The sequence below is a fragment of the Triticum urartu genome, chromosome 4A (genome assembly GCF_056163025.1).
Source record: "Triticum urartu cultivar PI428250 chromosome 4A, HENAU_Tu73, whole genome shotgun sequence".
NCBI classification, from domain to species: domain Eukaryota; kingdom Viridiplantae; phylum Streptophyta; class Magnoliopsida; order Poales; family Poaceae; genus Triticum; species Triticum urartu.
Window position 1 is genome coordinate 585,276,619 of NC_141876.1, and position 26,530 is coordinate 585,303,148.

General features: G+C 44.9%; 1 protein-coding gene and 2 pseudogenes across 2 annotated transcripts; all 3 read left to right on the plus strand.

Annotated features, from left to right (window-relative positions):
• Nucleotides 1-2,520: 2,520 nt before the first annotated feature.
• Nucleotides 2,521-7,573, plus strand: LOC125552982 (BTB/POZ domain-containing protein At2g46260-like). 2 transcript variants are annotated; one of them, XM_048716706.2, is made up of 5 exons: nucleotides 2,521-2,831; nucleotides 5,392-5,477; nucleotides 5,553-5,616; nucleotides 6,159-6,438; nucleotides 6,557-7,573. In XM_048716706.2, the coding sequence occupies exons 1-5, from the start codon at nucleotides 2,630-2,632 to the stop codon at nucleotides 7,389-7,391; spliced, it is 1,467 nt and encodes a 488-aa protein (XP_048572663.2). In that variant the 5' UTR covers nucleotides 2,521-2,629; the 3' UTR covers nucleotides 7,392-7,573. The 2 variants fall into 2 exon arrangements, with proteins under 2 accessions (XP_048572663.2, XP_048572664.2); XM_048716707.2 differs by having other exon boundaries at nucleotides 5,401-5,477.
• Nucleotides 7,574-8,920: 1,347 nt separating this feature from the next.
• Nucleotides 8,921-14,178, plus strand: LOC125554923 (BTB/POZ domain-containing protein POB1-like; annotated as a pseudogene).
• A 3,485-nt stretch (nucleotides 14,179-17,663) lies between these two features.
• LOC125552980 (BTB/POZ domain-containing protein At2g46260-like) lies at nucleotides 17,664-21,906 on the plus strand (annotated as a pseudogene).
• The last annotated feature ends 4,624 nt before the right edge of the window (nucleotides 21,907-26,530 follow it).

The window sequence follows — 26,530 nt, forward strand, 5'->3', positions numbered from 1 at the left end:
TTGTGCTATGTTTAGGATTGGGTCTTGTCCATCACATCATTCTCCTAATGATGTGATCTCGTTATCAATGACATCCAATGTCCATAGTCAGGAAACCATGACTATCTGTTGATCAACGAGCTAGTCAACTAGAGGCTTACTAGGGACATGTTGATGTCTGTTATTCACACATGTATTACGATTTCCGGATAACACAATTATAGCATGAATAAAGACAATTATCATGAACAAGGAAATATAATAATAATGCTTTTATTATTGCCTCTAGGGCATATTTCCAACATTTACTCCAAGCTCCATCTTTACTCTAAGCTCCATCTTGGTTTCTTGAAAGCCACAATGAACTCTTCATTTCCCTTAATTGCTTCAAGACGATATCACCAAAGACTCTTTCATGGCCATATCAAGTCCCACTATGAATATCATCTTGGCCACCATTTGCCCTTCTAAAAACTCCATCACAATCTCTTGAGAGGCATAATGAATTCGTCACTCTAGTTGCTTGCTTCAAGACTTGATCAACCAAAACCCAACACATGAGCTCACCATGATCTTGTCTTGAGACCATAACGTGAATTCTTCTCTTTGATTATTCTCTCAAGCCCTTGATCCTTAAAAGCCCTCCATCATAATATCTTGAGAGGCACAATGAATTCTTCACTCTAGTTGTTTGCTTCAAGACTTGATCAACCTAAACCCAACACATGAGCTCACCATGATCTTGTCTTGAAACCATAACTTGAATTCTTCTCTTTGATTATTCTCTCAAGCCCTTGATCCTTAAAAGCCCTCCATCATAATATCTTGAGAGGCACAATGAATTCTTCACTCTAGTTGTTTGCTTCAAGACTTGATCAACCTAAAACCAACACATGAGCTCACCATTATCTTGTCTTGAAACCATAACTTGAATTCTTCTCTTTGATTACTCTCTCAAGCCTTGATCCTCAGAAGCCCAAATATATCAATCTTTGAGATCCTCCAATGAACTCCATCATAAACATAATTAGATTAGGCATTGAAACCAATCTTGATGGCTTCAATAGAAGTACCCGAAGACCAACTTGAAACCTTACCGGATATGGGATCTCGAGAGCCAACACCTAGGCCCCGTGAGCACGGGGTATCCAGAGAGTTGACACTCGACCCCGTGCACACGGTACAAGCCCGTGTGCACGGGGTATCCAGAGAAGGATACCATGAGGACTTCTTCGGATGCTTTGATGGCAGACTTCACAAAACAACCCAATGCACTTCAAGCATCACCATGTAACATATATTCATATAAGATTCAATGCACTTGATTCTCCATAGGAATTGTCATTTAATACCAAAGCATAGGGAAAATATATCTTCATATATATGGACTTCATCCTTGATTCCATCCAATATCCTTGTGGCACCATCTATGGACAAAACCTTCAAATATATCTCACTGAAAACATTAGTCCATAGAGATTGTCATTTAATTGCCAAAACCACTTTTAGGGGCTACATGCCCTTTCAAATGCTCTAAAAACAAACACCTATTTGAAAGACGGAGAAACCTAAACTTCAGAGAAATCCATCACAGGACCTGAGTAGAGCAGAGCAACCTCGGGCAAGAGCAGTATATGCATTTGCAGAAGAATGGAGTCTAACTTGTGGAACGGCGAAGTAGGAGAGGTCAAAAAGACCAAGTCGCCAAAGATTGGAACGTCCCCTGGTCATGGCCGCCTGGTCATTGGTGTCGATGCTACCACTCCCGCCCTTCCTCTCCATGACAACCCACACCGTCATCTCGCTCCTCACCGCCGCAACAGCTCACCTGGCCCCGGCATTGTCCTCGCCTCTGTTCGGTTTGGCGAGGTCCATACCTGTCTCTCGCATACATGCATGAGCCATGCTCCCGACAAAAACCCCCGACCCTTCACCTCACCGGGGGACTCCGGCCGGTGAAGCCACCTACGTTGGGCGCCCCCATGGCTGGGCGCTGGCCGATGGAGCGGGCCGCGTTGGAGGGATTGAGAAAAGGTGCGGGCGTGCAGCGGTAGGAGTCACGCGGGAGGCAGGATGAAGAGGTGCTCGCCGGGGCGGGCGCCAGGGAGCGGATCTGGTTGGGGCACGATGAGGCATTGGGTCTAGACGCGGCCGCGGGCTCAGGCTTGAAGCCTGGGAGGAGGAAGCGGAGGAAGGCGCCGTCGGCCAGGCGTGGGGGAGGAAGACAGGAGGAACATGATCGGGATATGCAAAATCAGAAAACGGAAAAAGAGGATCGTGCCTGGGATGCCGATCGAAGGGCTTGGGAACCGTGTGGTAGTTTTGCAATGTGCCACACGGTTGCCACATACATATTTCGATATATGATTTACATGGTATAGACATAATATTATTGTTTTGTACTGTATGAAAAACGATGTGATGAATTTTGTACAATTCACACAAGATTGATTAAAATTAAATTTTGGGAAATATGTGCTTGTAATTTACCCACATCATAAGGTCCTCTTGACAATTCTTATCTTATTTTGGAAAAGCTTCGCGGGTTTTGTATTCGACCTCACTCTCGCCTTCTCGAAGAAGCCCCCGCGAGCTAGGGTTTACTGCCCCGGTCCCACGCGACCTTCCTCTTCTTGACGCGGCGGAGCTCATGGCCGGCGGCGAAGAGACGGCGGCCGCGGCGGAGGCGGAGATGGATCTGGAGTTCTCGCGCGGCGCGGATGTGCCCAGCTTCGAGTTCGCCTTCAATTCGGAGAAGTTCTCCGACAAGGTGCTGCAGGTAGAGGTCGTCGCCGGCGACGACGGAGGAGGAGGACCCCTCCCCGACTCAGTGCGCCACATTAAGGGGCAAGGTGCGTAATATGCCCCCTTGCCCCCCCCCCCACCCCCCCCCCCCCCCCCCCCACCCCACCCAGCCCCCGCCTCTGGGGGGATTTATGTTTATGCATTTCTGACGCGATTCAGACATTATTAATTTGATTCAGTGCTGTGCTTCATATGCAATGTTTGAGCTAAATCGTTTAGTGTAACGTGGAAGCAATTGAAGGAATCCACAAGGTCAAACTCAATTGAAGGATTGTGCGTGAGCTGATGTTGTGCAGATGTAAGAGTTATCTGACACTGAAAGCTGTGCTCGCTTAATTCGAACTCAATTTTGTAGAGAAATGTGGTTACCAGATCAACGTTGTTTTTTGAACCGGAGATTATACATTGTCCGCATGCCAAATCTGCCAATTATTATGTTTCTGAATGTAGCGGAAAAAAAAGGAACAACATATTATTATCAAATGTGTTGTTGAATATGTATATGAGAAAATATGATCCTTTATATTTAGAAAGGTGATTATATTTAGGAAGAACTCCGCCTATGTTGTCTCAACATAGCCGGTCCCAAGCCTGGGTAAAGAAGGAGGATTGTGATAGGCTTGTCGAGCAAACATAAAAACTCAGCGCTCTTATGGAGATGAAACCCAAAGATCTTATGGGTTTCACCTCTAGCCTACCCCAACTTGTTTGGGACTAAAGGCTTTGTTGTTGTTGTATTATATTTAGGAAGAGCTCCATAAAACTTAAGAACTCTCTGATTCCCCACAACCATGTTCCCTATTCAACATATAAGCATGCAAGGGCAATATTAATTAGTCTGCATTTTTCGCCTCTACAGGTCTGTTTTGTGTGTGTTAAAACATTTAAGGTCATTATTAGCCTGCTTGAGAACCACTTTTGTTTATGTAGTACAACCTGTTGCATAGAGATAAATTTGGCAGTCACATGGCTGATCTTTTTATTAGGGATTACTGGATTAGTGATTGTGGCAACGGTCAAAACAATAGAATGCTATTATAAGTTTTGCACCGGAGATCTTATCGTGGAAACGTAAGACCAAATGAAATCTGTGCTGGGCTAAATCATTATCAAATTTAACAAGTGGCATACCATGTATTCATACATCAGACTATGAGGCAACAAATAGCAATCCCCTTGACCCTGCAAAAGTAGAATAAAATCGATCCATTGCAACTGAGACTACCCACTGGACAATGGAGACACACAACCCTGTGAGTCAGAAAATTTGGAAGCATGCTATTACAGTTGACACCTAAAGTTCTACTACTTGTTGTCCTTTATGAAATTGTAGGCACTGATTACGAGTCGAAGGGCTAGTCTTGACTAGTGGAGGGACTAGTCTATGAGTCGCAATGTGAATGCCGACTAGGATTCTCATGTAAGCCGAGTCGAGTTGTCGAGCGACTAGTCGTGCTCTATGAGTCGCTCGACTCAAATTTGGAAGGGGATAAGTGAGCCAGCTCGCAGCCATGGGAGGGTAAAATTGGAGAGCTAGGTTTTCAGGCTTGCTCTAGAACGAGCCGCACCTAAGACGAGGCTGCTGCCAGCACCTGCTGACCCGTTGCTGCCGGCAGCGGTGGCAAGGAGCATTGCTCCGCTCTGCGTCTGCTGGTTCTGTTCCTTCCTTTGCCGGATCTACTCTGCCGTTGAAGGAGGGATGTTGCAGTGAGGGAGAATCAGAGAAGGCTAGGGTCATGATGAGCAGGGAGGAGTTTTAGGGTTGTGTGCCGTTACGAGGAAAGAGAGCAGATCAGCAGAAGGCATGTGGCAGCTGTGGTGAGGGAGAAGGGAGTGACGATAGTGGAATAAGGTCACGGGGGGAGTATATAGCTAGTAGATGGGCTTTTGGGCTACAAGGAAGTGCATAGGTACGTAGTTGCCCAATCTCTAAGTCTTCCTTATTTTTCCTTGAAATATACTCTACGTGCTAAACTGTTTGACTGCTCTGTTCCTTCTATGTCTGCCTCAAGGATAAGGCGGGGTTAGGCCTTAAAACAATGACTACTACTAGGTATTAGTAGTTGAGCACTGTAAGTTGAGTGCTACAGTACCACGTCGACTAGTCCAGCACTAGTCTAGACTAGTCACGATTAGTCTATAAGCCTCAACCCTGGAACGACTCGTCGATTCGTAAACCTTGATTGTAGGTTTCAATAAATCTATGATCATGATTAGTAAACCACGGTTAGTCCAGCACTAGTCTTCATTTTACAATTCTTGGTCAAGTTTGTCGTGAACCTTTTTAAAAGCCATTGACAAATTCTGGTAGGATCCTTGAGATAACATCTATGATCACTTTGCTCACTGAGCTACAAGCATGGTTAGATTACTGGCTGCAGCTAAATGACCATTCAGTTTTGGTGACCTTATTTTAACCATTTACATAGATCTGTAGATTGATTAAATGAATATGTACCATTGAACAAATTGTTCTAAGTATTTTAACAGAAGATAATATGTTTAATGGCTTTAATCATGTACCTTTTACTTTTCCTAGTTGTCTTGTATACCACTTGTCTTGGTATTTTGCACCTGATAATGGACAGAGTATTTACTCTTCCTCAGCCATGTCAGGTACACAAATTTTAACAGTAAAGGCCCTTCATATCAATTCAGCGATTCTTGCTGCAAGAAGTCCTTTCTTTCTAAAGGTATTTCTTATACCCATGGGAAATGCATTTGTTGTACAGTCATTTCAAGTTCCTAATAAGCTTCATATTTCTTAGCTCTTCTCAAATGGCATGAAAGAATCTGATCAGATGCGTCCAAGAATTAGGATTGCCAATTCAGGTAATGTGATAGCTTAAGTGTAACATTCTTTCTCATGTTTTATTCTAGTTTGCTATTGTGGTTGTGTTACTATTTTTTAAAATTAAAACATGATTATTTATGGTATATATTGCATGTACCATGCACTGTCTAAATATTCCTGATGAATGTCATCTCTTGTAGTCATCGATGTGGGCAATTTATGGATTAGCTAATTCTCTTAAGTAGGGGATTAACGCTCGCTTTAAGTCTCTTTTTGATATGCAATTATGAGGTAATTTGCAAGGTTAAAAGTAAATTATGAGCCATCCGATATAGTTGTATTGAGTGGTTGAGATCGTTTGGATTCTGCCAACTCGTAAATTCTATATAGTACTAGTATAGATATAAATTTTCCATGATTGGAAAAAGGTTAACCTCCCATGGAGCCTTTTGAATATTGTAAGTCAATAGTCAACTTAAACAATTATTTAAGGTACAAAAGGGTTGTTCTTTTTTTTTGGTTACTTCTTTATCAAACTGTTGTCTTATGATTTTTCTGTTTTCATTCTACTTGGGAACAGAGCAAATTGCCCTTATGGAGGTTTTAAGCTATATGTACAGTGGAAAATTGACAACAGCTGAGCCCACTCTTCTGCTCGATATCTTGATGGTTGCGGACAAGTTTGAGGTTATTTCTTGCTTGAGGCGTTGTAGTCAGCTGCTCACAAACTTGCCTATGACAACAGAATCTGCACTGCTCTGCATAGACCATCCTTGCTCGACTTCATTGGCCGCTGAGGTCCAACATGTTATAAGCGTTGCAAAGGAATTCCTTGCCGACAAGTACAAGGATTTTGATAAGTTAGTGATCCCCATTTAATGGAGCCATGTTTCGTTTCCTTTTTTGAGAAAACTGTAGAAATTGATGTCACAAAATCATGTATTTAGTGTACTTATGATATGGTTTGTCTCATTTCAGGTTCAGACGTGAACTGATGAATATTTCTCTTGCTGGGATGGAAGCTATCTTTTCAAGTACTGACATGCATGTGAGCTGTGAAGATGACTTATATTACTTCATGCTTGAGTGGGTCCGTGCAAGATACCTAGATTCAGAGGAAAGACGTGGGATCTTGAGTTCTCGTTTGCTGCCGCTAGTTCGCTTCAGTCATATGACATGTACGACACTTGAGAAGATCCTAGCATGCACTGATAATGATATAGACCATGAGCAAGTAACTAAGCGTATTACCGAGGTACTTCTACACAAAGCTTACCCAAGACAGATGGAAAGTGCTCTTAGTACACAAACCGGTTGGCAATTTGCTGAGCGTGCTTACAAGTACAAACCTGTGAAATTGGTTGCTTTTGATCGACCCTGCCCACAGGTTACAGTTTACTTGGATCTAACGCGCGAGGAGTGCTCTCGACTCTTCGGGTCTGAACATATATGCTCGCACCCGTTCCAGCTTGGAGGGCGGGACTTTTATCTTGTCGCATTCTGTGAAATGGATGAGCAGAGTAATTTGTGCACTTTTGGCCTCTGCTTAGTAGAATGGAAGAATATGAAGGGTTCATCAGATTTGACCATCGATATTGAGTTTGCTGCAAGGACTAGATTGTCAGGAAAATTCGTAAGCAACTTGGAGGTTAAGGTTATCTTCAGTTTGTCAGATTGGGTACATGGATCCGTGGATCTTTTTGGCGTTCCATGGTCGACGTTCATATCTGACGACAACCTCTTCATCAACGGGGTGCTGCATCTGAGAGCTGATTTGAGGTTGGCCGTTGGGCAGATGGGTTTACAATCTTGACGACATCTCACTAAGCAAAGTTAGGTTGATCGGTTCATGTGATTCCAGCTGGGGTGGCATGTTGGCAGCGTGGTTCAATGCGGTCACATTTTGTTATTTTTGTGTCTGTGCTGAAAACTAGGCTTGCCTGAATGATGTAAGGAGGCTCTCGCTTGCAATGAGAAAGTTGAAAATTGTGGCGATACGTAGGCATATTTGATCCACTGAAAAAAAAATACTCCCTCTGTCTCAAATTTCTTGTCTTAGATTTGTCGAGATACGAATGTGTCTAATACATCCGTATCTCGACAAATGTAAGACAAGAATTTTGGGACGGAAGGAGTAGCATGCTATATCACCGCTAATAACATGCTATAGCATCCTGAAAATTGTCTCGCTAAATAAATTTATGTACAATGTCTCACTAATAGCACGCTATAGCACGATATAGCATGCTAATATTTTCTGTAGCATGCTATTTTTTTCCTGATCTGACCCTTTTTTTTTGTTTTAGATTCACCATAAGCTTCTTCTCTACATGCGTGATTGTTCACCCTTTTTTGTTTGTTTGTTCTGCATTAGATTCGCCATCGCCAGCTCGGTTTTGACGATGAAGCCGATTGTCCATGGAAGCCCAGCATGCGACGCATCAATGTATAGGCCAGAGAAACTTCCTGGGATTGTGCACTGATGTTGCAGTATGTCCTGGTGAATGAAGTTGTGGCTGAGAGAAGCAACTATTTGGAAGTGGTCGATTAGAGCAACTCTAGCAGACCCCGCAAAAACTTGACCTGCAAAATGCGTTTGCAGTTTCACGAAGATCACGTTTGCGGGTTGAAAACTAGCGCAGCCGAATAGATACTATAAAACAAACTGTAAAACTGAAATAAAGAGCCCCTTCCTCTGGTCCGGCCGTTGCCGCCCCTTCCTCCAGCCGGCCGCGCCCCGTCGCCCGTCGGCCGCGCCCCATCGCCCATCGGTCGTGCCCTGTCCCTGCCGGTCGCGCCCAGCCTCGCCGGCCACGCCCCGTCGTCCACGCCCAACCTTGCCGGCCACGCCCCGTCGCCTCCGTTGTCCGCGCCTTGCTCTATTGCCAGGCGAGCCGTGCCCCTTTGCCTGCCGTGTTGGAAGGATTCCGGCGGCCAGGCTGAGGTCATGGGAGGCCACGACGATGTCAAGCTCGTCCAATTTGAACCGGTGGCGATCGATTGCGGCGTCTAGCGGCCTTTTCCGATGTGCGGTGATGAATTCCGGCGAGTTTAGGGCGGATTCCGGCAAACTCCGCGGCGGCGTGTTTGCTCCAACAAGGTTTGACCGGTATACGGGGCCCCCTATATTCGACATTCCAACCTCCAAAGATAAAGGTTTCGGGTGTGCATTTGCGGTGACCCTTAAAAATTTACGGGTTGGACTACTTTTACGGTTTCTGTTCTAGACACTTTTTTTCGCTCAAAACTGTAAAACGCAAATTTTGCGGGTTTGACCACTTATGCGGGGTCTACTAGAGATGCTCTTACCATTCATTCATTAAGCACACAGTAATCTGAACAATGGCCGACTTCATTTTCATCGGCTTCTGCACGTGGAAAGTAGAAAGTTTTGATTGGTCCCGGCTCCACCCGTTGCTGGAGCCTGAACCTGCGCTGGAGCACCTGGCGGCGCTCTCCTCGCTGGCTGCTGGACCCGGTCTCGCTGTTATCGTTCTGTTGTACAAAGTACTCCCTCTGTCCGATAATTCTTGTCGTGCTTGCTAGCGGAAGCGGTAAATGCTAGTCTAGACTCTAGAGCACACATGCACCCGCTCAAAAAATTGTTTTTCAAACATATAGACCTTAAGTTTGTAGAAAAATTACAAATTCAATGAATAAAATATTGGTATTCTACTCATTAATATTTTGTCCCTTTTTAAAACACAAATTAGCATATTTTCTCACACAAGATGGGGCCTTACGAGTGGTAGGTGCTAAATAGGCCCTATATGACGCTCGATGCGTCACAATGCTGTTCAAATGCACGGAGCGACCGAGCTGGGCCGGCCCATATGATGTTTTGAAGATTTGTAGGCTGGTTCTAGTTTTGGGAATCCTGAACTGGGATTTTTCTTCCTTCTATTTTCTGTTTTTTTATTTTTTAATCATTTTCTTAACTTTTTATTTCCATTTTTTCTTTTTCTTGCCCTTTTTTCTTTCATAATTTCCCAAATTTCGAAAAATGTTAAAAAATTGTTCAGAGTTAAAAAAATATTTCGTTCTTTTTTCAAAATTTGGAAATCGTTCATGATTTTCAAGAATTTTTTTAAAAATTAAAAATATGTTCGGAATTTCAACATTTATTCGCATTTTTCAAAAAAATAAAAACTGTTCGTGTTTTCAAAAGATGTAGCTGTTTTAAAAACATGTTCACTAAACTGAAAAATGTTCATGTTTTCCAAATAATGTTCACTTTTTCAAAAAAAAAGAAAATTCTGAACCGCCGCTGTGCGCTCCCTGCTAAATATATAGACATGCTTAGAAAATATATCTTCTCCACAAGCCATAAAACACTAGATATGCTTGGCACTTTTTGTCTTTGATTGAAGAGAAAAAACAACCTTATATATATATATATATATATATATATATATATATATATATATATATATAAACTTCGTGGGTTCACCGTCACAATGCGCTTTCTTCCTGTGATTTTACGCTTTCACTTTGAATTTTAAAACTTATTCGAGGTGGTACTAATTCGTGGTCAAAACCAAATCTGATCGACGGTCCGTACATCTCGCACGTGGGCCGGCCCATTGATGATGCATCGCTCAAATCAGCCAAAAAATAATGTGGTGCAGGAGTATCGAACCCGCGCCCCCAGTTTTCGCAGGTAAGTAAGGTACCAGCTCGCCTATGATTCAGTTCTATGAAAAGAAAGTATTTAGCTCGTATTAATCAATAGTACCACATCGCTGCTTTACATGAAATTACATCAATTTATATATGTCCGCAAGTACACAAGGAACAAGCTTGGCAAGAAATAAAAGAGATGTCTGAATAAGGATGGAATGTGTTGAGCTATAATAGGAATAAAGAGGGGGACCTTGTGGCAAGGATATCCAATTAATGCGGGAATAATGGTTGATTGTGTTGCCCGAATAAAAGATGGAATGTGTTGTGCTATATAAAAGAAATAAAAGAGAGGAAGCGGGGCAAGGAAGGAGATCCGACAAATATGGGATGTAAATAAATAAGGACATGCAGGGCAAGAAATAAAAAAGAGGCCTAAAGATGGGATGTTGGTACGCTATAAAAGAATGGCAAGAAATGTCGGATGTGCGCTATAGAAGAAATATGAAGAGAGACCCAATAAAGAGGGATGTATATGTAGTTTGACACTAAAAAAATGTTGTTTATGTATTTTTTTTAAATCTTCACGTCTTTAATTAATATGCATGTTGATTTTTTTCAAGAGTTGCAAGAAAAATATTTGCACATAAAAAATTAACGTGATAGAGGATGCATGAAGAATTTCATAGCGATGTTTCACGTCAGAGGGAAACAAGAACGAGCTCGGCACGGCGGCGGGAGGATAAGCTTGAGGTCATGGAGCGAAGCCAACAGCTGAAAGGAATGATGTTCAATATGCCCTAAGTTGGTTACGCTTAACCGCCCACGATGCATTTATGTCTCCATAGTGTGCAAATGTATAATGTTTGTTTTTATCGTTTTCTTTTACCCATAACAACACCCCATTAGACGCATGTCATGAACAAATCTAAGAACAACTTTGTTTCAGCCGCAACTACATATTCTCAAACTCTAAACCATCATTTATAGACTATAAAAACGTGTGACATTTTTCCTCCCGTTGCAACGCACAGGCCCTCTTGCTAGTATATATATATTCATTAATAACAATATATAGTACAGTAGCATTGTTACAGTCAGGCTTTGAATCAAATTGAGAGAGGCTTCCAAAAGTAAAACTACTCTAATTAGATACCGCCGACCTCGTCTTCTCGAAGAAAGAAGCATCGGCAGCTAGGTTACGACCGGCTACCGTCCCGCGCTCGGTGCTTCCTCCACGGCTCCACCTCCCTCTCCCAGCCGTACGTGGCGGAGGGAATGGACGCCGACGAAGAGTCAGCGATGGCGGCGGCAGTGGCAGCAGACTAGCAGAGTTGGGGCTGGACTTCTCGCGCGGCGGCGTGGTGCCCAGTTTCGAGTTCGCGTTCAATTCGGCACACTTCTCCGACAGGGAGCTGCGGTTAGAGATCGTCGCCAACGACGACGACGCTTCGGAGTCCGGCGGAGGATCCATTGCCGACCAGGAGCACCACCACGAGGAGAAAGGTGCGCGCAGTGCCTGATGTAGCTGCTACTAACAGAGTAGCAGACTGTACGTGGTGTTCAGGGGATTGCCCACCACCAAAAACTAACGCATGGTAATTGAGATTAACCAACATATGACGGTTCTACTACTTATTGTCCTTTGGAAGTTTCAGACATTTAATCTTCTTGTTAAAATTCTTGGTCAAGTTTGTCACAAAGCCTTTGGAAAAAGGCATTGCTTAGTTAGATTTTTCACAATTGTTTATTTGTGGAAGAATTTAGAGACGTCGAACTAAGCTTGTTTTGAGAGAGTTTGCATTGAGGCACATGTCCGATAATATATACTCCTATATAGGAAGACCATGTTATTATGTTGTTCACACATAGAGTTTTACTTCTCCCAGTTCTTTGATGTATTACCTTGTAAGGTCTTTGGGAATAATTAATACTATGACTGCATGCATCGTCCAGATGCAGAGGCCGGGGGTACATCCTCCTTTTCTAAAAAAAATTTTCTCCCAGTTTGTTCTTTATTAATCTCTTTTATCTTTGTTATTTTGCAGGTTATAAAGGACAGATCATTGACTCTTCCTCCATGATGGTGGATCAACCAGTTTTACAAGAAAAAACCTTTTATATCAATTCAGTGATTCTTGCTTCAAGAAGTTATTTCTTTCTGAAGGTAACTCTGATGACCTTTGTGAACTGCATTTGTTGATTTGTTCTAGCCAGTTGAAGTTTCTAATAAGCTTCATGCTTCTTAGCTTTTCTCAAATGGCATGAAGGAATCTGCGTAGACGCATTCGACAATTAGGATCACTGATTCAGGTAATGCGATTGCCAAAGTGCAACATTCTTCCTCCTATATAATTTATTCTAATTTGTTACTGTGTTAGTACTATTTTCTATCTAGAATCAGAATAACATGGATATTTATAGTGAACTGAAGATTATGTTTCATAGTTTCTGCCAATTTTGTATTTTCAATGATAAAATGAATATTTAGGGTAAACGAATGTTTATGTTTCATGGTTATTGCCACTTTTGCATTTTCAGTGATAAAGAGAAGGTTAGTCTCCCATGGATCTTTTCTAAATATTGGAAGTCAACATTCAACTTAAATAATCATTTAGGGTACACAAGTCACAAGGTTGTTTTCTTTTATTTCTCTATTATTCGTTCTTTCCGCGTCTTTATGCATTTTTGTTTTCATTCTACTTGGAAAAGAGGAAAATGCCCTTATGGAGCTTTTAAGATATATGTACGGCGGGAAGTTGACGACAACTGAGCCCACTCTCCTGCTCGACATCTTGATGGTTGCGGATAAGTTTGGGGTTCTTTCATGCATGAGGCATTGTAGTCGGTTGCTCACAAGCTTGCCTATGACGACCACAGAATCTGCATTGCTCTACATGGATCATCCTTGCTCGGCTTCATTAGCCGGTGAGGTCCAGCGTGTGATGCGTATAGCCAAGAAATTCCTTGCCAACAAATACAAGGATTTTGAGAAGTTAGTCATCTCCATCTGATGGAGCCATGTTTTATTTCCTTTTCTAAGAAGACTGAGGTCCAGCATTGATGTCCCTCCCCAAATCATGTGTTTAGTGTGCACTCATGGCATGGTTTGTCTCTTTTCAGGTTCGAGCTTGAACTGATGGATTTCCCTCTTGTTGCGATTGAAGCCATATTTTCTAGCACAGGCCTACAAGTACTAACTGAAGGTAACATATATACCTTTATGCTCACGTGGGCCCGTGCGCGATACCCAGCATTGGATGAAAGACGCGAGATCTTGACTTGTCGTTTACTTCCGCTGGTACGCTTCAATCATATGACACGTGTGGCACTTCAGGATATCCTAGCTAGCACGCACCGATGATGATATAGACCATGAGCAAGTAACTGAGCGTATTACCGAGGCACTTCTGCGCAAAGCCTACCCAACACAGATGGAGGGTGATCTTGCAGCAGAAGTAAGCGCCTGCTGGCAATTCGTGGAGCGAGGTTACGGTTTCAAACCTGTGAAATTGTCTGTTGTTCATCCAAGCTGCCCAGAGACGATTCTGGTTTATTTGGATCTAACGTTCAAGGAGTGCTCCCGACTCTTCCCCTACGGAGATATATTCTCACATCCATTCCAGCTCGAAGGGTGGGACTTATATCTCATGGCAACATGTACAATGGATGAGCAGAGCAAGTTGTACAGCTTTGGCCTCTGGATAGTAGTCACTAAGAATCTGAAGGGCTCAAAATATCTGACAGTAGATTATAGTTTTGCTGCAAGGACTAGATCATCAGGAGAATTTGAGAGCACTTTCAGGGATGAGAATACGTTCACCAGTAATGGGGTGACGGGATGCTCTGATCTTTTTGACACTCCATGGTCGATGTTCATTGCTGACAACAACCTCTTCATCGATGGCGTGTTGCATCTGAGAGTTTATTTGACGGTGACGGGCTGGCAGGAATTACATATGTATATGATATCACAGTAACCCACTCGGCAAATTTAGGTTGTGTGTGCAATGTCGGTCGCTTCATTGTGATTTCAGTTCAAATGTGGCTTTGTTGTTTGGCTGAACATGCTTCTTCATGCGGTCTAATTTCATCATTTTCTGTGAAACTCTTTGGCGCCAGAACAATGTAAGGAGTTGGTGGAGGCTCTTATAACTTCTTATTTAAAAGCGAAGTTTGAGAAATCCAATGCTTATTGTAGTAATGGGCCGGATTCACATCATAATTTTAATTCACAACTAGAATTTTCTTTTCTATAGCTGTGTTCGGATTTGCAATTGAATTTTATCACAAAATCAATATGTACTCACTCCAACTCTAAAAAGAACACGTATGTTGATTGCCGATTAGTCAAGTAATGTCATTTATGTTACACAGTCACAGAATAAACACTGTTAGATTATAGTACTCAAAAGTACTTTCACATGATTATGATTTTGTAACCATTGACTAAATAGTCAACATGACATTGGACAGTTAAACTACACCTTATTTTAGAATCAGGTGGGAGTAGTGTCTTATGTCATCATGTTTTCTTGATCTTTTCGTGACTGTAGAGTGAGATTTTCCTACTTTGTAGAGAGATTCCAATTAATCTAGAGTAGAATATACTCCTGGTGATATGGATCATACGTCCTTATGTGGCCCAAGAACACACTTCTTACCAAACCGCTGCAATGACTACTTGCTTTGTGAGAAATATGAGATGACAAAGCTAAAATTTATTCCTACCTATGTCATCATTCAAGCAATTTAGAAATAAAAATCTGTTTTCAACTTTGCATACAAATAACAATACTTGCATAAAGAACAAGAATGTTTTCATTGGGTCTTCAATTGCTATGTCATAATGTCATTGTGGCGTGAGTAAAAAAAAGGATGTTTCCATTGGTTTGTCAATTGCTATGCCATAATGTCATTGTGGTGTGAGTTAAAAAGAAGAAAAATGTTTTCATTGGTTTGTCAATTGCTATGTCATAATGTCATTTGCTCCTTTTTGCATACAGAGACATTATTCACCTCGTCACTGTTGTGATTTTTCTGTGTACCGTACAAATCACTTTTCTTTTAGAAGAGTGTTTTGTATAGTGTGACAGAAATTTCACGCCAGTGATGTTTTTCGATTTCTACCGCACTCTACAAAAATATCAAGTCTTGCATTCAATAGATATCTGACTGTGAAACACAACATGCTTTGATTCCTTCAATAGTCGTGGTAGGGATGTCGCTACCACACGAGCCAATATTCATACGAAATTAAATGAGACCTGCCCACGAGTGCGAGGTAACGTTGCGTATTTACGCTGGCTGCGAATTAGACGCCCCCTATTGTGCAGTGGGCTATATTAAGTAGGAATCACGATGTGCATGGGGACGTGTGAGATTTCGGCATAAAATCCACGTCCATGAAGACAACCCATATAAGCTACTAAAGCAACACAAGGTACTAGGTCCCACTTTTTTATGTGAGACTATCCAACTATAATGGATGTGTATCCCATGAAACTCAATGTAAAATATTTGTATATGTTTATATGAAATGGAGTATTCAATAGATGTTTGTGTTTTGCATTGCTGTGCTGCTAGTAGTAATCCTAGACTGCTAGCAGTGCAGCTTATAGCTTGCAACTAGACTTACCGACCAGTCAGTGATAAGTCTTTGGTTCACGCTGTCTGATAAGTTGCATTGCCGGCCGACCCATCAGTGAAGAAGCATACCACAGACGGACAATGTCATCACTGACTCGGAGGCACAGACGGGCGACTTGCGCGTCAGTAATATACACTTTTGGCCGACAACGCTATCCACACCTGTAGCAGTGGCATCTACAATCAGACCCGTCAAAAATCCCTATACGTCCGGGTGGATGTCTCGGTCACAAAATTGCTGCCCAGCTAGGCACCCCATACCCAGCCCAAACAACCGGATTGTCTGGCAGCCCCCAAACCCAACCAATACATGCTGGGGATACCCCTTTTCGAAAGAAAAAAAAACAACCAATACATGGGGCGAATATTGGGAGGATCGGGCACGTCCGCCACGTCGGACTGACAGGAGGCCTCACCAAAACCCATCGGTCCACCAGACGGCTCCTCTGGTTCAGTGAGAATGCATTCATGGCACCGCTCCAGCCCTCAGCCCGAAGGGCCAAAACCGATTATTTAAGTCAGATGATGATTCTAACCTTAGCCCATCCCCATTCCCCTCCTCTCCCTCCCATTTGTGCCGCTACCACGACCCCGTCCGAGCACCACTCTGCTCCGACCTTGTCGTCTGCTGACCGCCATGGTCCGCACCAAGGTGACCTACTACAAGATGCTGACCCGGAGCGTCGGGCGAAGATCTAGATGAGGATGTGCGCTGTCGAGGCACGTCACTCCGCTCGCATTGCAGACAACCTGCCTTCGAACTATGACTTTTGTTAACCCCATGTCCCCGTTTTGTTACTTGAACTTGGTTCTGCCACTAGATGCTTGCACGGTATAAAATACTGTCTGTTCTTTCATACTTGGACACAATTATACGAGATTCAAACAGGATCCTTGGGATAACATTTACTATCACTTTACTTACTAAGCAGCAAGCATGCTTAGATTGCTTGGTGCAGCTGAATGAATTTGAAGGTTCATGATATTTTCTTAATCATTTTACCATATTTCTGAATGTTGAATAAACAAATATGTGCACATAGAAGCACAGAGTGTTCCAAGTATCTTAAAAGCAGAATCTGTCTGGTGGTTGTGTTTTATGCCTTTTACTTCGTTTTCCCGTTTGTCCTTTATTTCTCTCTGATCTTTATAATATATGTGATGGATAGATGGACAGAGTATTGACTCTTCCTGGACCATGCATGGTGGCCGTGCCAGTCTTACGAGTAAAGACCATTTACATCAGTTCGGTGGTTCTCGCTGCAAATAGTCCATTCTTTCTCAAGGTGATTCACATAATGTTCTGAGATTCATTTTCTTCTATGGTCAGTTCATATTTGCTAATATGCTTCATTCACCGTAGCTTTTCTCAAATGGTATGAAAGAGTCTGATCAGAGATAACATTCTTCCTTTATAACTTATCCTGGTTTTCTCTTTTCTGTTGTGATTTTGTTATTATTATGTAATCTGCACGCACTACACTTTTTAATATAAAACATGATTATTTGTGGTATTCTAGGGATTATGTCCCCGAGTCTCTGTCACCCCTTAGTTTTTTTTAATCAAATGGTTTAGTCTCTTTTCATCGTCGCCTTTAAGTACCAAATAGTTATTTTGTTTACTCTTTGTCTGCTGTATGGATAGCTTTCCTAGTACCGAAGGTGTACTGTAGTACTTTACGCACAAAGAATCTGCCATTTAGTTTTTTATCGAACTGTTATCATAAATCCTTATGCCTCCTTGTTTTATTCTATTAGGAACAGAGGAAACTGTCATGATGGAGCTTTTGAGATTTATGTACACTGGAAAGTTGAGCTTTTGAGATTTATGTACACTGGAAAGTTGACAGCGACTGAACCCAATCTTCTGCTCGACATCTTGATGCCGCCGATAAATTTGAGGTTCTTGCTTGCATGAGGCGTTGCAGCCAATTGCTCACAAACTTGCCTATGACCAGAGAGATTGCACTGCTCTACCTAGATTACCCATGCTCCACTTCAGTGGCTGCTGAAATTCAACATCTGACAGATGCAGCCAAGGAATTCCTCGCCAACAAATACAAGGTTTTAGATAAGTGAGTGACCACCATCTGATGGAGCCACTTTCTTTTCCTTTTTCGTGAAAACTATAGACATCTTCTCTCAAAAAAGAAAAGGCGTAGACACTTATGCCACAAAATCTTGCATGAAAATGTTTACTCAAGGCATGATTTGTCTCATTCCAGATTCCCTCATGAATTGATGGACATGCCTCTTATTGGGATTGAAGCCATCTTTTCTATCACTGACCTACAGATATCATCTGAAGATGCCGTATATACCTTCTTGCTCGAGTGGGTGTGCGAGCAATTCGTAGAAACAGAGGACAGGCACAAGATATGGAGTTCTCGTCTACTTCCGCTGTTGCGCTTCAATCATATGAGCTGGAAGAAACTCCAAGAGGTCCTGACATGCAGTGATGATTGTTGGATAATCAGCAACTGATCTTTACTGAGGGCCAAAGGCCATTATATATACATGTGTGGTAAAGTGCAGGAAACTCTTTATACAATGGGGATATAACACTGAGTTTGGAGAGGAAAAAGCCATGTTGCGCTCGAGTCTGTGCCTTCGTGAAGAAGTCAACCAACTGTAACTCAGAGGGCACATAGTGAAGAGCGAGAGTCTGATCCTGCACAGCAGCACGCACAAAGTGGGCATCCACACCGATGTGCTTGGTGAGCTCATGCTTCACCGGGTCACGCGCAATACTGATAGCACCGGTACTGTCTGACAGTAAGGGAGTCGAGGTAGTAACAGATACACCAAAATCCTCAAGTAACCACCGTAACCAGATCACCTCAGCCGTCAACATAGCCATGGCTCGCAACTCAGCCTCTGTACTCGAGCGAGAAACTGCAGTCTGTTTCTTTGTCTTCCAGGCAATAAGAGAGCCACCGAGAAAAACACAGTAAGCAGACAGCGAGCATCGATCAGAGGGATCACTAGCCCAGGTAGCATCAGAGTAGGCCTGGAGCTCAAGAGAGCTGGAGCGGGGAAAGAAAAGGCGCTGAGAGATCGTGCCACGGAGATATCATAGAACACGGAGGAGGTGACTATAGTGGACAGAGGTGGGAGCTGAGACAAACTGACACGGGATGTGGACAGGATAGGAGATGTCAGGACGCGTAACGGCAAGATAGACAAGGCTGCCAACAAGGTGACGATGGCGAGTGGGATTAGGAAGAGGGTCACCATCAGAGGCACGAAGCTGAACGTTGAGCTCCATGGGAGTCACAACAGTGCGCTCATCACCGAGAGTAGCGCGAGCAAGAAGATCCTGAATGTATTTTTCTTGGGAGATGTAGAAGCCATCAGAGGTCGAGGAGATCTCAATACCAAGAAAATAGGGCAGCGGACCAAGATCAGTCATGACGAACTGGTCGTGAAGGCGAGCCTTAACAAAGGCAATGTAGTCAGTACACAAAAAGAGCATCAGAATAAGCGGATACCTGCTGATCATAAGCATCAACTGCAGCATCATCTAGAGCCTTGGCGGCATCCCGGTCAGCCCGAGAAGCATCAGCAGCAAGGACCGGCGGCATTGGTGGGATTGGGCCACTGGCGCAACAGGACATGGCGGACAAGGGACCTCGCCAGAGAGAACACCCCACAGAAGAAGTCCACGCATATGGATCCGCATAAAGCCCACAAACTCAGCACAGTTGGTGCCATCAAAGATCACCGAACAGCGAGGAACAGCAACATAGCCTGAAGAGGACATGTCGAACTCTCTGGTTTTTTTTGTTTTTTTGGAAATCAACTGCACAAGACCCGATCTGGATCAGGAGAAGCAGCGGGGGCTCACGCACGAACGAGGCAGAGTCGAGAGGGAGGGGTGGACGTCCGATCCAGATGGGATCGAGAGCTAGCCCACCAGATCCTGCGGGCAAGGCGGAGCCGAGTGGATTGGGAGGCCACGGCTACACGGGCAAGGCGGAGGCCGCACGGGGCGGAGGCCGGACGGGCACGGCGGGCCAACAGGCGCGGCGGCAGCCGGGCGGGCGAAGCAGCAGCAGCCGGGCGGAGCGGCCCTTGCAAGGCGGCAGCCAGACTGGGCAGCATCCAGTGGAGGGCGACCGGACGGGGCTGCTTCGGCTGCTTTTAGACGGAGCAGCGTCCAGACGAGACAGAGGCAGAAGGAGCCGGACGGGGGCGGCGGCCTGTAGGAGGAGAAGCAGAGCCATGCCGGAGATGCAGCGGCCAGACGACCGGAGGTGAGCAGGCTAGGAACGAGATGCACGGAGTTGCGTCGTGCGGGAGAAAGAGGTTAGCCTAGCATCTGATACCATGTTGGATAATCAACAACTGATCTTTACTGAGGGCCAAAGGCCATTACATATACATGTGTGGTAAAGTACAGGAAGCTCTTTATATAATGGGGATATACCGAAAAGAGACTATACACATCTAACAATGATGATGATGATGATGTAGACAATGAGCAAACAAAGAAGCGTATTACCGATGCACTCTTGCACAAAAAGCTTACCCCGCACACGAGCAAGGTGCACTTGCAGCAGACACAGCAACCTGTTGTCAAGTTCCACAACGGGCTTACATGAGAAAACCCCTGAAAGTAGTTGAGTTCGATCGACCCCGCCCACAGGTTATTGTGTACCTGGATCTAACGCGCGAGGAGTGCTCCCGACTCTTCCCTGAAGGAGAACTATTCTTGCAATTGTTCCATCTTGCAGGGCAGAACTTGTATATCATGCCAACCTGTGAAATGGACGAGCAGAGTAGGCAATACAGCTTTGGCCTCTGGTTAGGGATCCATGACAAGCCGGAGGCCTCGGCATGTTTGACATTCAAGTTTGAGTTTGCTGCACGGACAAAATCGTCAGGAGAATTTGTGCGCAAGTTGAAGGATAAGGCTATCTTCACAGGTGGTTGCATGGAGGAATGTGGTGATCTTTTTGGCGTTCCATGGTCGACATTCATGGCCGACGACAGCCTCTTCATCGACGGGTTGCTGCATTTGAGGGCTGCTTTGACGGTGGTGAAGCAGCCTGGAGTACAGGCTTGATGATATATCTCACTCGGCAGTGCTAGGTCGCTTCAATGTGATTGATGCTTCCGAGGTCTTGTTTTATCATTTGGGTGCCTTAGTGATACTTTTACAATGAGAAAGTAGAAAATCTGTGCGCTAGGCACTTTTGGTCTGACTTGACAGTTTTTCTTGTCGAAGCGTGAGCCTCCACTACAGTACAGACCTGAATGCATGGCTGTAATCTGAGAGTTTAGTTAGTTGGCTGTGCGGTTTCGTTCCGATATTTCCTTGTCTGTGCTGGAAAAGGAGGCTTCGGTGCCTAATGATATAAGGAAGCTCTTACAATGTTGAAAAATCTGTGCACTTCTGGTCTGAGTTAACATTTTTTGTCTATGTTCTTTTTGCTCTGTATGGATTTGGCATTGTCAGCTCTGTCAATGTAGCTGGGATTTTAAGGCCGAGGAGCTTGCTGGGATTGTGCACAAATATATATGTACCGATGAATGGTGACTTTGGACTGTAAGATGCCTGCTGCGACGGAGCAAGAGCAAATAAGCATGAACTTGAAACCTGATTCAAACTCAAATGGTGACTGACAAACAACTGTCTGGATAAGTTGGTCGGCCGACAGTCCAGAAGGCGTGTTGCCCGTTGGAGAATGCGCCGCCGGAGCACCTGGAGAGCAGCCTCAACAGGCGGAGGAGCTGCTGTTGCTGACGGACGGCGTCGTAGTACAGAAGCTGCTGGATCCTGAAGGCGTAGGTGTTGGCTCTGTTGGCTCGTGGTGGGTTCTTCTTCAGACGAAGGAAAGACCAAGAAGCCTGATGGTGTGTCAAGAATGAATCAGTGGCTTCCATGGGATTCCAGTTGTATCCGAGTAACTTTTATTATTGCAAGAAGAAGGGAAGAGGAGATAGGAACTGTTGCTGCTGCTGCTGCTGCTGACGGTGGCATTGTGGAGGGTAGCTGGATCCTGAAGCTAGCCGCAGGTGTGGTGATGACTGATGACACAAACTCTGAAGAAACCAAGGCTAGCCGCAGGACAGCTGACACGTGTACTGTACGGTGACCTTTGGTTTGGCCTAGTAGGATCCGGCCATGTCTTGGATCGATCGGTTGATTTGATACTCATGCTCATGCAAGTTGCTACTGCTGCTAGTAAAATCGACGACCTTGCTGGATGGACGAGCTGTAAGTAATCCACTGGCTAACCACCACAGCTGCTGCGTCTCTGTCGGCGGGTCAAGAGCGCCAAGTTGACTATCGCATCGTATCGTATGGGTGGTGACTCGTCCACAAGAGTTGAGAACAAGTGCCAGGCCCAGCTGCGATGCGTCCGTCCGTGGCAACTGGCAAGCCACCTAGCAATAAACAATGAGTGTGTCTAGGTCTCAATCGACTCTCAGTCAAGTGACATGGTAGTATATAAGAAGAAAAAGAAAAAACCGAAAAGAAATTTTGTACGAATCATCATGCAAGATCAAAGGAATATAGTGGCCTGTTTGTAGCTATGTACTTCAGCTACCACCTGCTGTAGCCCTGGCAAGGCTCTTGTTTCTGCTCTATAGTACCGCTGATGTATCCTGGTCTTCCAATGAGTGAAAGCCTTTCCATCCTAAATTGGAATGTTCGTGGTCTTAACTGTCCGAATCGACACACTACCGTTCATGAGACAATCACTGCTACTTCTTGCAACCTTGTTTGCCTTCAGGAAACGAAACTGGCAGCGGTTGATCCTTTCTTGGCTGCTTTTTTGGGTGGCCAACGACTCAAAAGCTATGCTGAGCGGCCAGCGGATGGAACCAGAGGAGGCATCCTCCTTCTCTGGAACGAAGACTTCATTAAGGTGGATAATATTTCCTTGGGCACCTTCAGCATCTCTGCTAGCATCACTATTGTCACCACTCTTGTTTCTTTCAAACTCATTTCGGTTTATGGTCCTACTAGAAGCAACCTTAAAGATGCTTTTTTCCAAGAGCTTGTTAGCCTCAAACCGTCACAGGGTATACGATGGCTGGTTACAGGCGATTTCAATCAAATCTACCGTGCAAGAGACAAAAACCGCGCAAACGTAGACCGCTCTCGTCTTGTGCGCTTCCGAAATGCCCTCAACTCATGTGAGCTAAAAGAGATCCACCTCCAGAACAGAAAGTTCACTTGGAGCAATGAGCAAGCTAACCCGACCATGAGCAAGTTAGATTCTTTCTTCTGCAATGATGACTGGGACGTCGAGTTTGGCTCTCACATCCTTCATGCTCTCTCATCCTCGCTCTCCGATCACTGCCCACTGCTTTTGGCTAGCGACAAGGGACCAAGACGACCCAAGACTTTCCGATTTGAAAATTTCTGGACGAAGTTGCCCAACTTCAAGAGAATTGTCCAAGATGCTTGGAGCAAGGGAACAAGTCACTCCGAGCCCCATCAAGTGCTCTTTCACAAGCTGAAAAGAACAGGTCAGTGCCTCAGGTGTTGGAGCAAATCCATCTTCTCGAATCACAAAGTGCAGCTCCACATGGCCCTCGAGATCATCCTCTGCCTCGACGTGGCTCAAGAGACCAGGACACTCAGCTTGGCTGAATGGAATCTGAGGAAGGACCTCAAAAAGAAGGTGGTGGCCTTGGCGGTTCTTGAGCGAGCCAGGAAAAGACAATGTTCGAGAGTTAAGCTGTTCAAAGAGGGGGATGCGAATACCCGTTTCTTTCACATCCGCATCAACCACCGACGAAGGAAAAACTTCATCCACCGCCTTAAGCACAACAACGGTTGGGTCACCAGTCATGATCACAAAAAGGACATCATCCAGAGCCACTTTTCAAAAGCCATTGGGAAGGGCCTCCCGCGCTCCAAGGACTTCAATTGGGGCTGCATCCCGTCGTCGACTTGTGACCTCTCCGACCTGGGTGCCCTTTTCACCGAGGAGGAGGTCCGGGCTGCGATCAACGAACTTCCAGGGGACAAAGCTCCGAGCCCTGACGGTTTCACGGGAGTCTTGTTCAAGGAGTGTTGGGACATCATTAAACCTGACATCATGCTTGTTGTCAACAGTTTCTCCAATCTCCATGTCAACAATCTTCACTGGATCAACTCAGCCAACATTGCTCTCATCCCTAAAAAGGATGGAGCGGAGGACATCTCTGACTTCCGACCAATAAGTTTGATTCATGCAGTTGCTAAGATTATCGCGAAAATGATGGCCACTCGACTGGCCCCTCACATGCCCGAGCTGGTTTCCAACATGCAGAGTGCTTTTATTAAGAAAAGAAGTATTCATGATAACTTCATGTATGTCCGCAGCTTGGCCCGTCGATTTCACCGTACCAAATCTCCAACCCTGTTATTCAAGCTTGACATCAAAAAAGCCTTCGACTCGGTCCGATGGGACTACCTCATGGACTTATTGCGGCACCATCATTTCCCAAGTCATTTCTGTGACTGGATTTCAGCGCTTCTTTCCACGGCCTCTTCCAGGGTGCTCCTTAATGGTATTGCGGGTGATCCTATCAAGCATGGTCGTGGGCTTCGGCAGGGAGATCCTTTATGCCCCTTGCTCTTTGTCCTCGCCATCGACCCTCTCCACCGCATTCTCGCAAAGGCCACCGAGCAAGGCAACCTCCACCCACTGCGTGGAAATCAGATTCAGGCATCCCTGTATGCCGATGATGCTGCCATCTTCGTTGCACCTATCAAAGAGGACATCCAGTTTCTAGCCTCGACGCTGAACTCATTTTGTGAGGTCACCGGACTTGTTACCAATTGCAACAAAAGTTTGGTTGCGCCCATTCGGTGTGCCAATCTCGACCTCGCTGGCATCCTCCAGGCTTTCCCTGCCGTCCGGACCTCTTTCCCTATGCGGTACCTTGGTCTTCCTCTGTCGGTCACGAGGCTAAAACGCATCCATTTCTAATACCTCGAGGACAAGATTGCGGGCAAGCTCCCACCTTGGTCGGCCATGCACGTGGCGGCCCCTGGGCGCATCATTTTGGTAAAAGCGGTTCTCACGGCCATAGCAATCTATCATCTAACCCCCCTTGATATCCCGATTGAGGTGCGGAAGAAAATCGATAGCCTAAGACGTGCCTATCTTTGGGCAGGCTGCGACAAGGTGTCTAGAGGCAAATGTAAGGTTAACTGGAACCTTGTCTGCAAACCCAAGATTTTCGGCGGCCTGGGTGTGCTAAACCTCCAAAATTTTGCCACCGCCCTTCGACTCTGCTAGCTTTGGTTCGAGTGGGCTGACCCCCCCAAAACTTGGGCTGGAATGGAGACACCCTGTAGCAATGCTGACAGAGATCTCTTTGCGACATTCACGAGTGTGACCATTGGTGATGGTAAAAAGGCAAAATTCTAGGAATCGTCATGGCTTAATGGCCTCAGACCAAAAGACGTCGCGCCCAAGATCTTTGAGATATCTAAGAGGAAGGCGTGTTCGGTCAGCAAAGCGCTGGATTACCACTTCTGGGTCAGTCAGATCGACGCTTCTCAGGGCCTCTCTTTGGCCCATATCCAGGAGTTCGCCAACCTTTGGGGAATGCTTCAGGATGTTACCCTCAACCTGGATAGAGAGGACACCATACATTGGAAATTCACCTCCACCAATGAATATTCGGCGGCCACTGCTTACATGGCGCAGTTTGCAGGACAAGTTCTCAGCCCGACCTCTACCACGATATGGAAGACTTGGGCTCCGCCGAAATACAAATTTTTTTCTTGGTTGATCATCCAAAATCGTGTGTGGACGGTCGATCGGTTGCAACGGTGGGGATGGCCGAATTGCGGCTTCTGCCCCCTTTGCAAGCAGGTTCAGGAGTCAGCTCCTCACATCCTCTTCCAGTGCAGATATAGTGCCCGAGTTTGGAACGAAATCATCGCTTGGCTTGGCATTCATGGCCAATCAACGACGGCTTGGCGTCAGGAGATCTCTGTCCAGGATTGGTGGCTCAAGACGATCAACTCCGGAGGCCACATCAAGAAAGCCATTGCCTCCGTTATGATGCTTGTCTCGTGGGAAATTTGGAAGGAGCGAAATGCGAGAGTCTTCCGCAACACGGCCACCCCGACCACTGTCATTGTCGCGAAGATCAAAGAGGAGGCCCGCCTTTGGTCGTTGGCTGGAGCGAGCCACTTGAGTAAGCTTATGTCGCGAGAGTAGTCTCTCCTTTGTTCCTGCCGTTTTACGACTTGTGTCGAAACCTTCTTCTTAATCAATGATATGGCAAGTTTTTTGCCTTGTTTCAAAAAAAACTGAGACATAACAAAGTCGCAGTCGACTGAGACTTAGCAAAACTGATTAACAATTTTTTAAACACGGTACTAATGTAGGCGCTCATATATACACGCGCGAGTGACTCATCCATATGTGTTACATATGGACCCTACGTACATCATCGAAAATCCTGAAATAAATCCAAGATAATGCATTTGTTCTCACTATCTGCCCTACGTGACGAGTCGAACAACCCTGCCTAACTTTCATAAAACGTGACCTTTATGCGTTAAAACTAGGGAAAACTCTTCTCGTCGGATCATAACTTCCTCTTTTAGGAATGACATTATACTTTTCCCTCAAAATTCATAGGGGCACGCAGGTGCGGCCTGCGCGGCCACCTCGATTGCCACGCGATCCACAAAGTAGCTCAATCCCGGACAAGGGC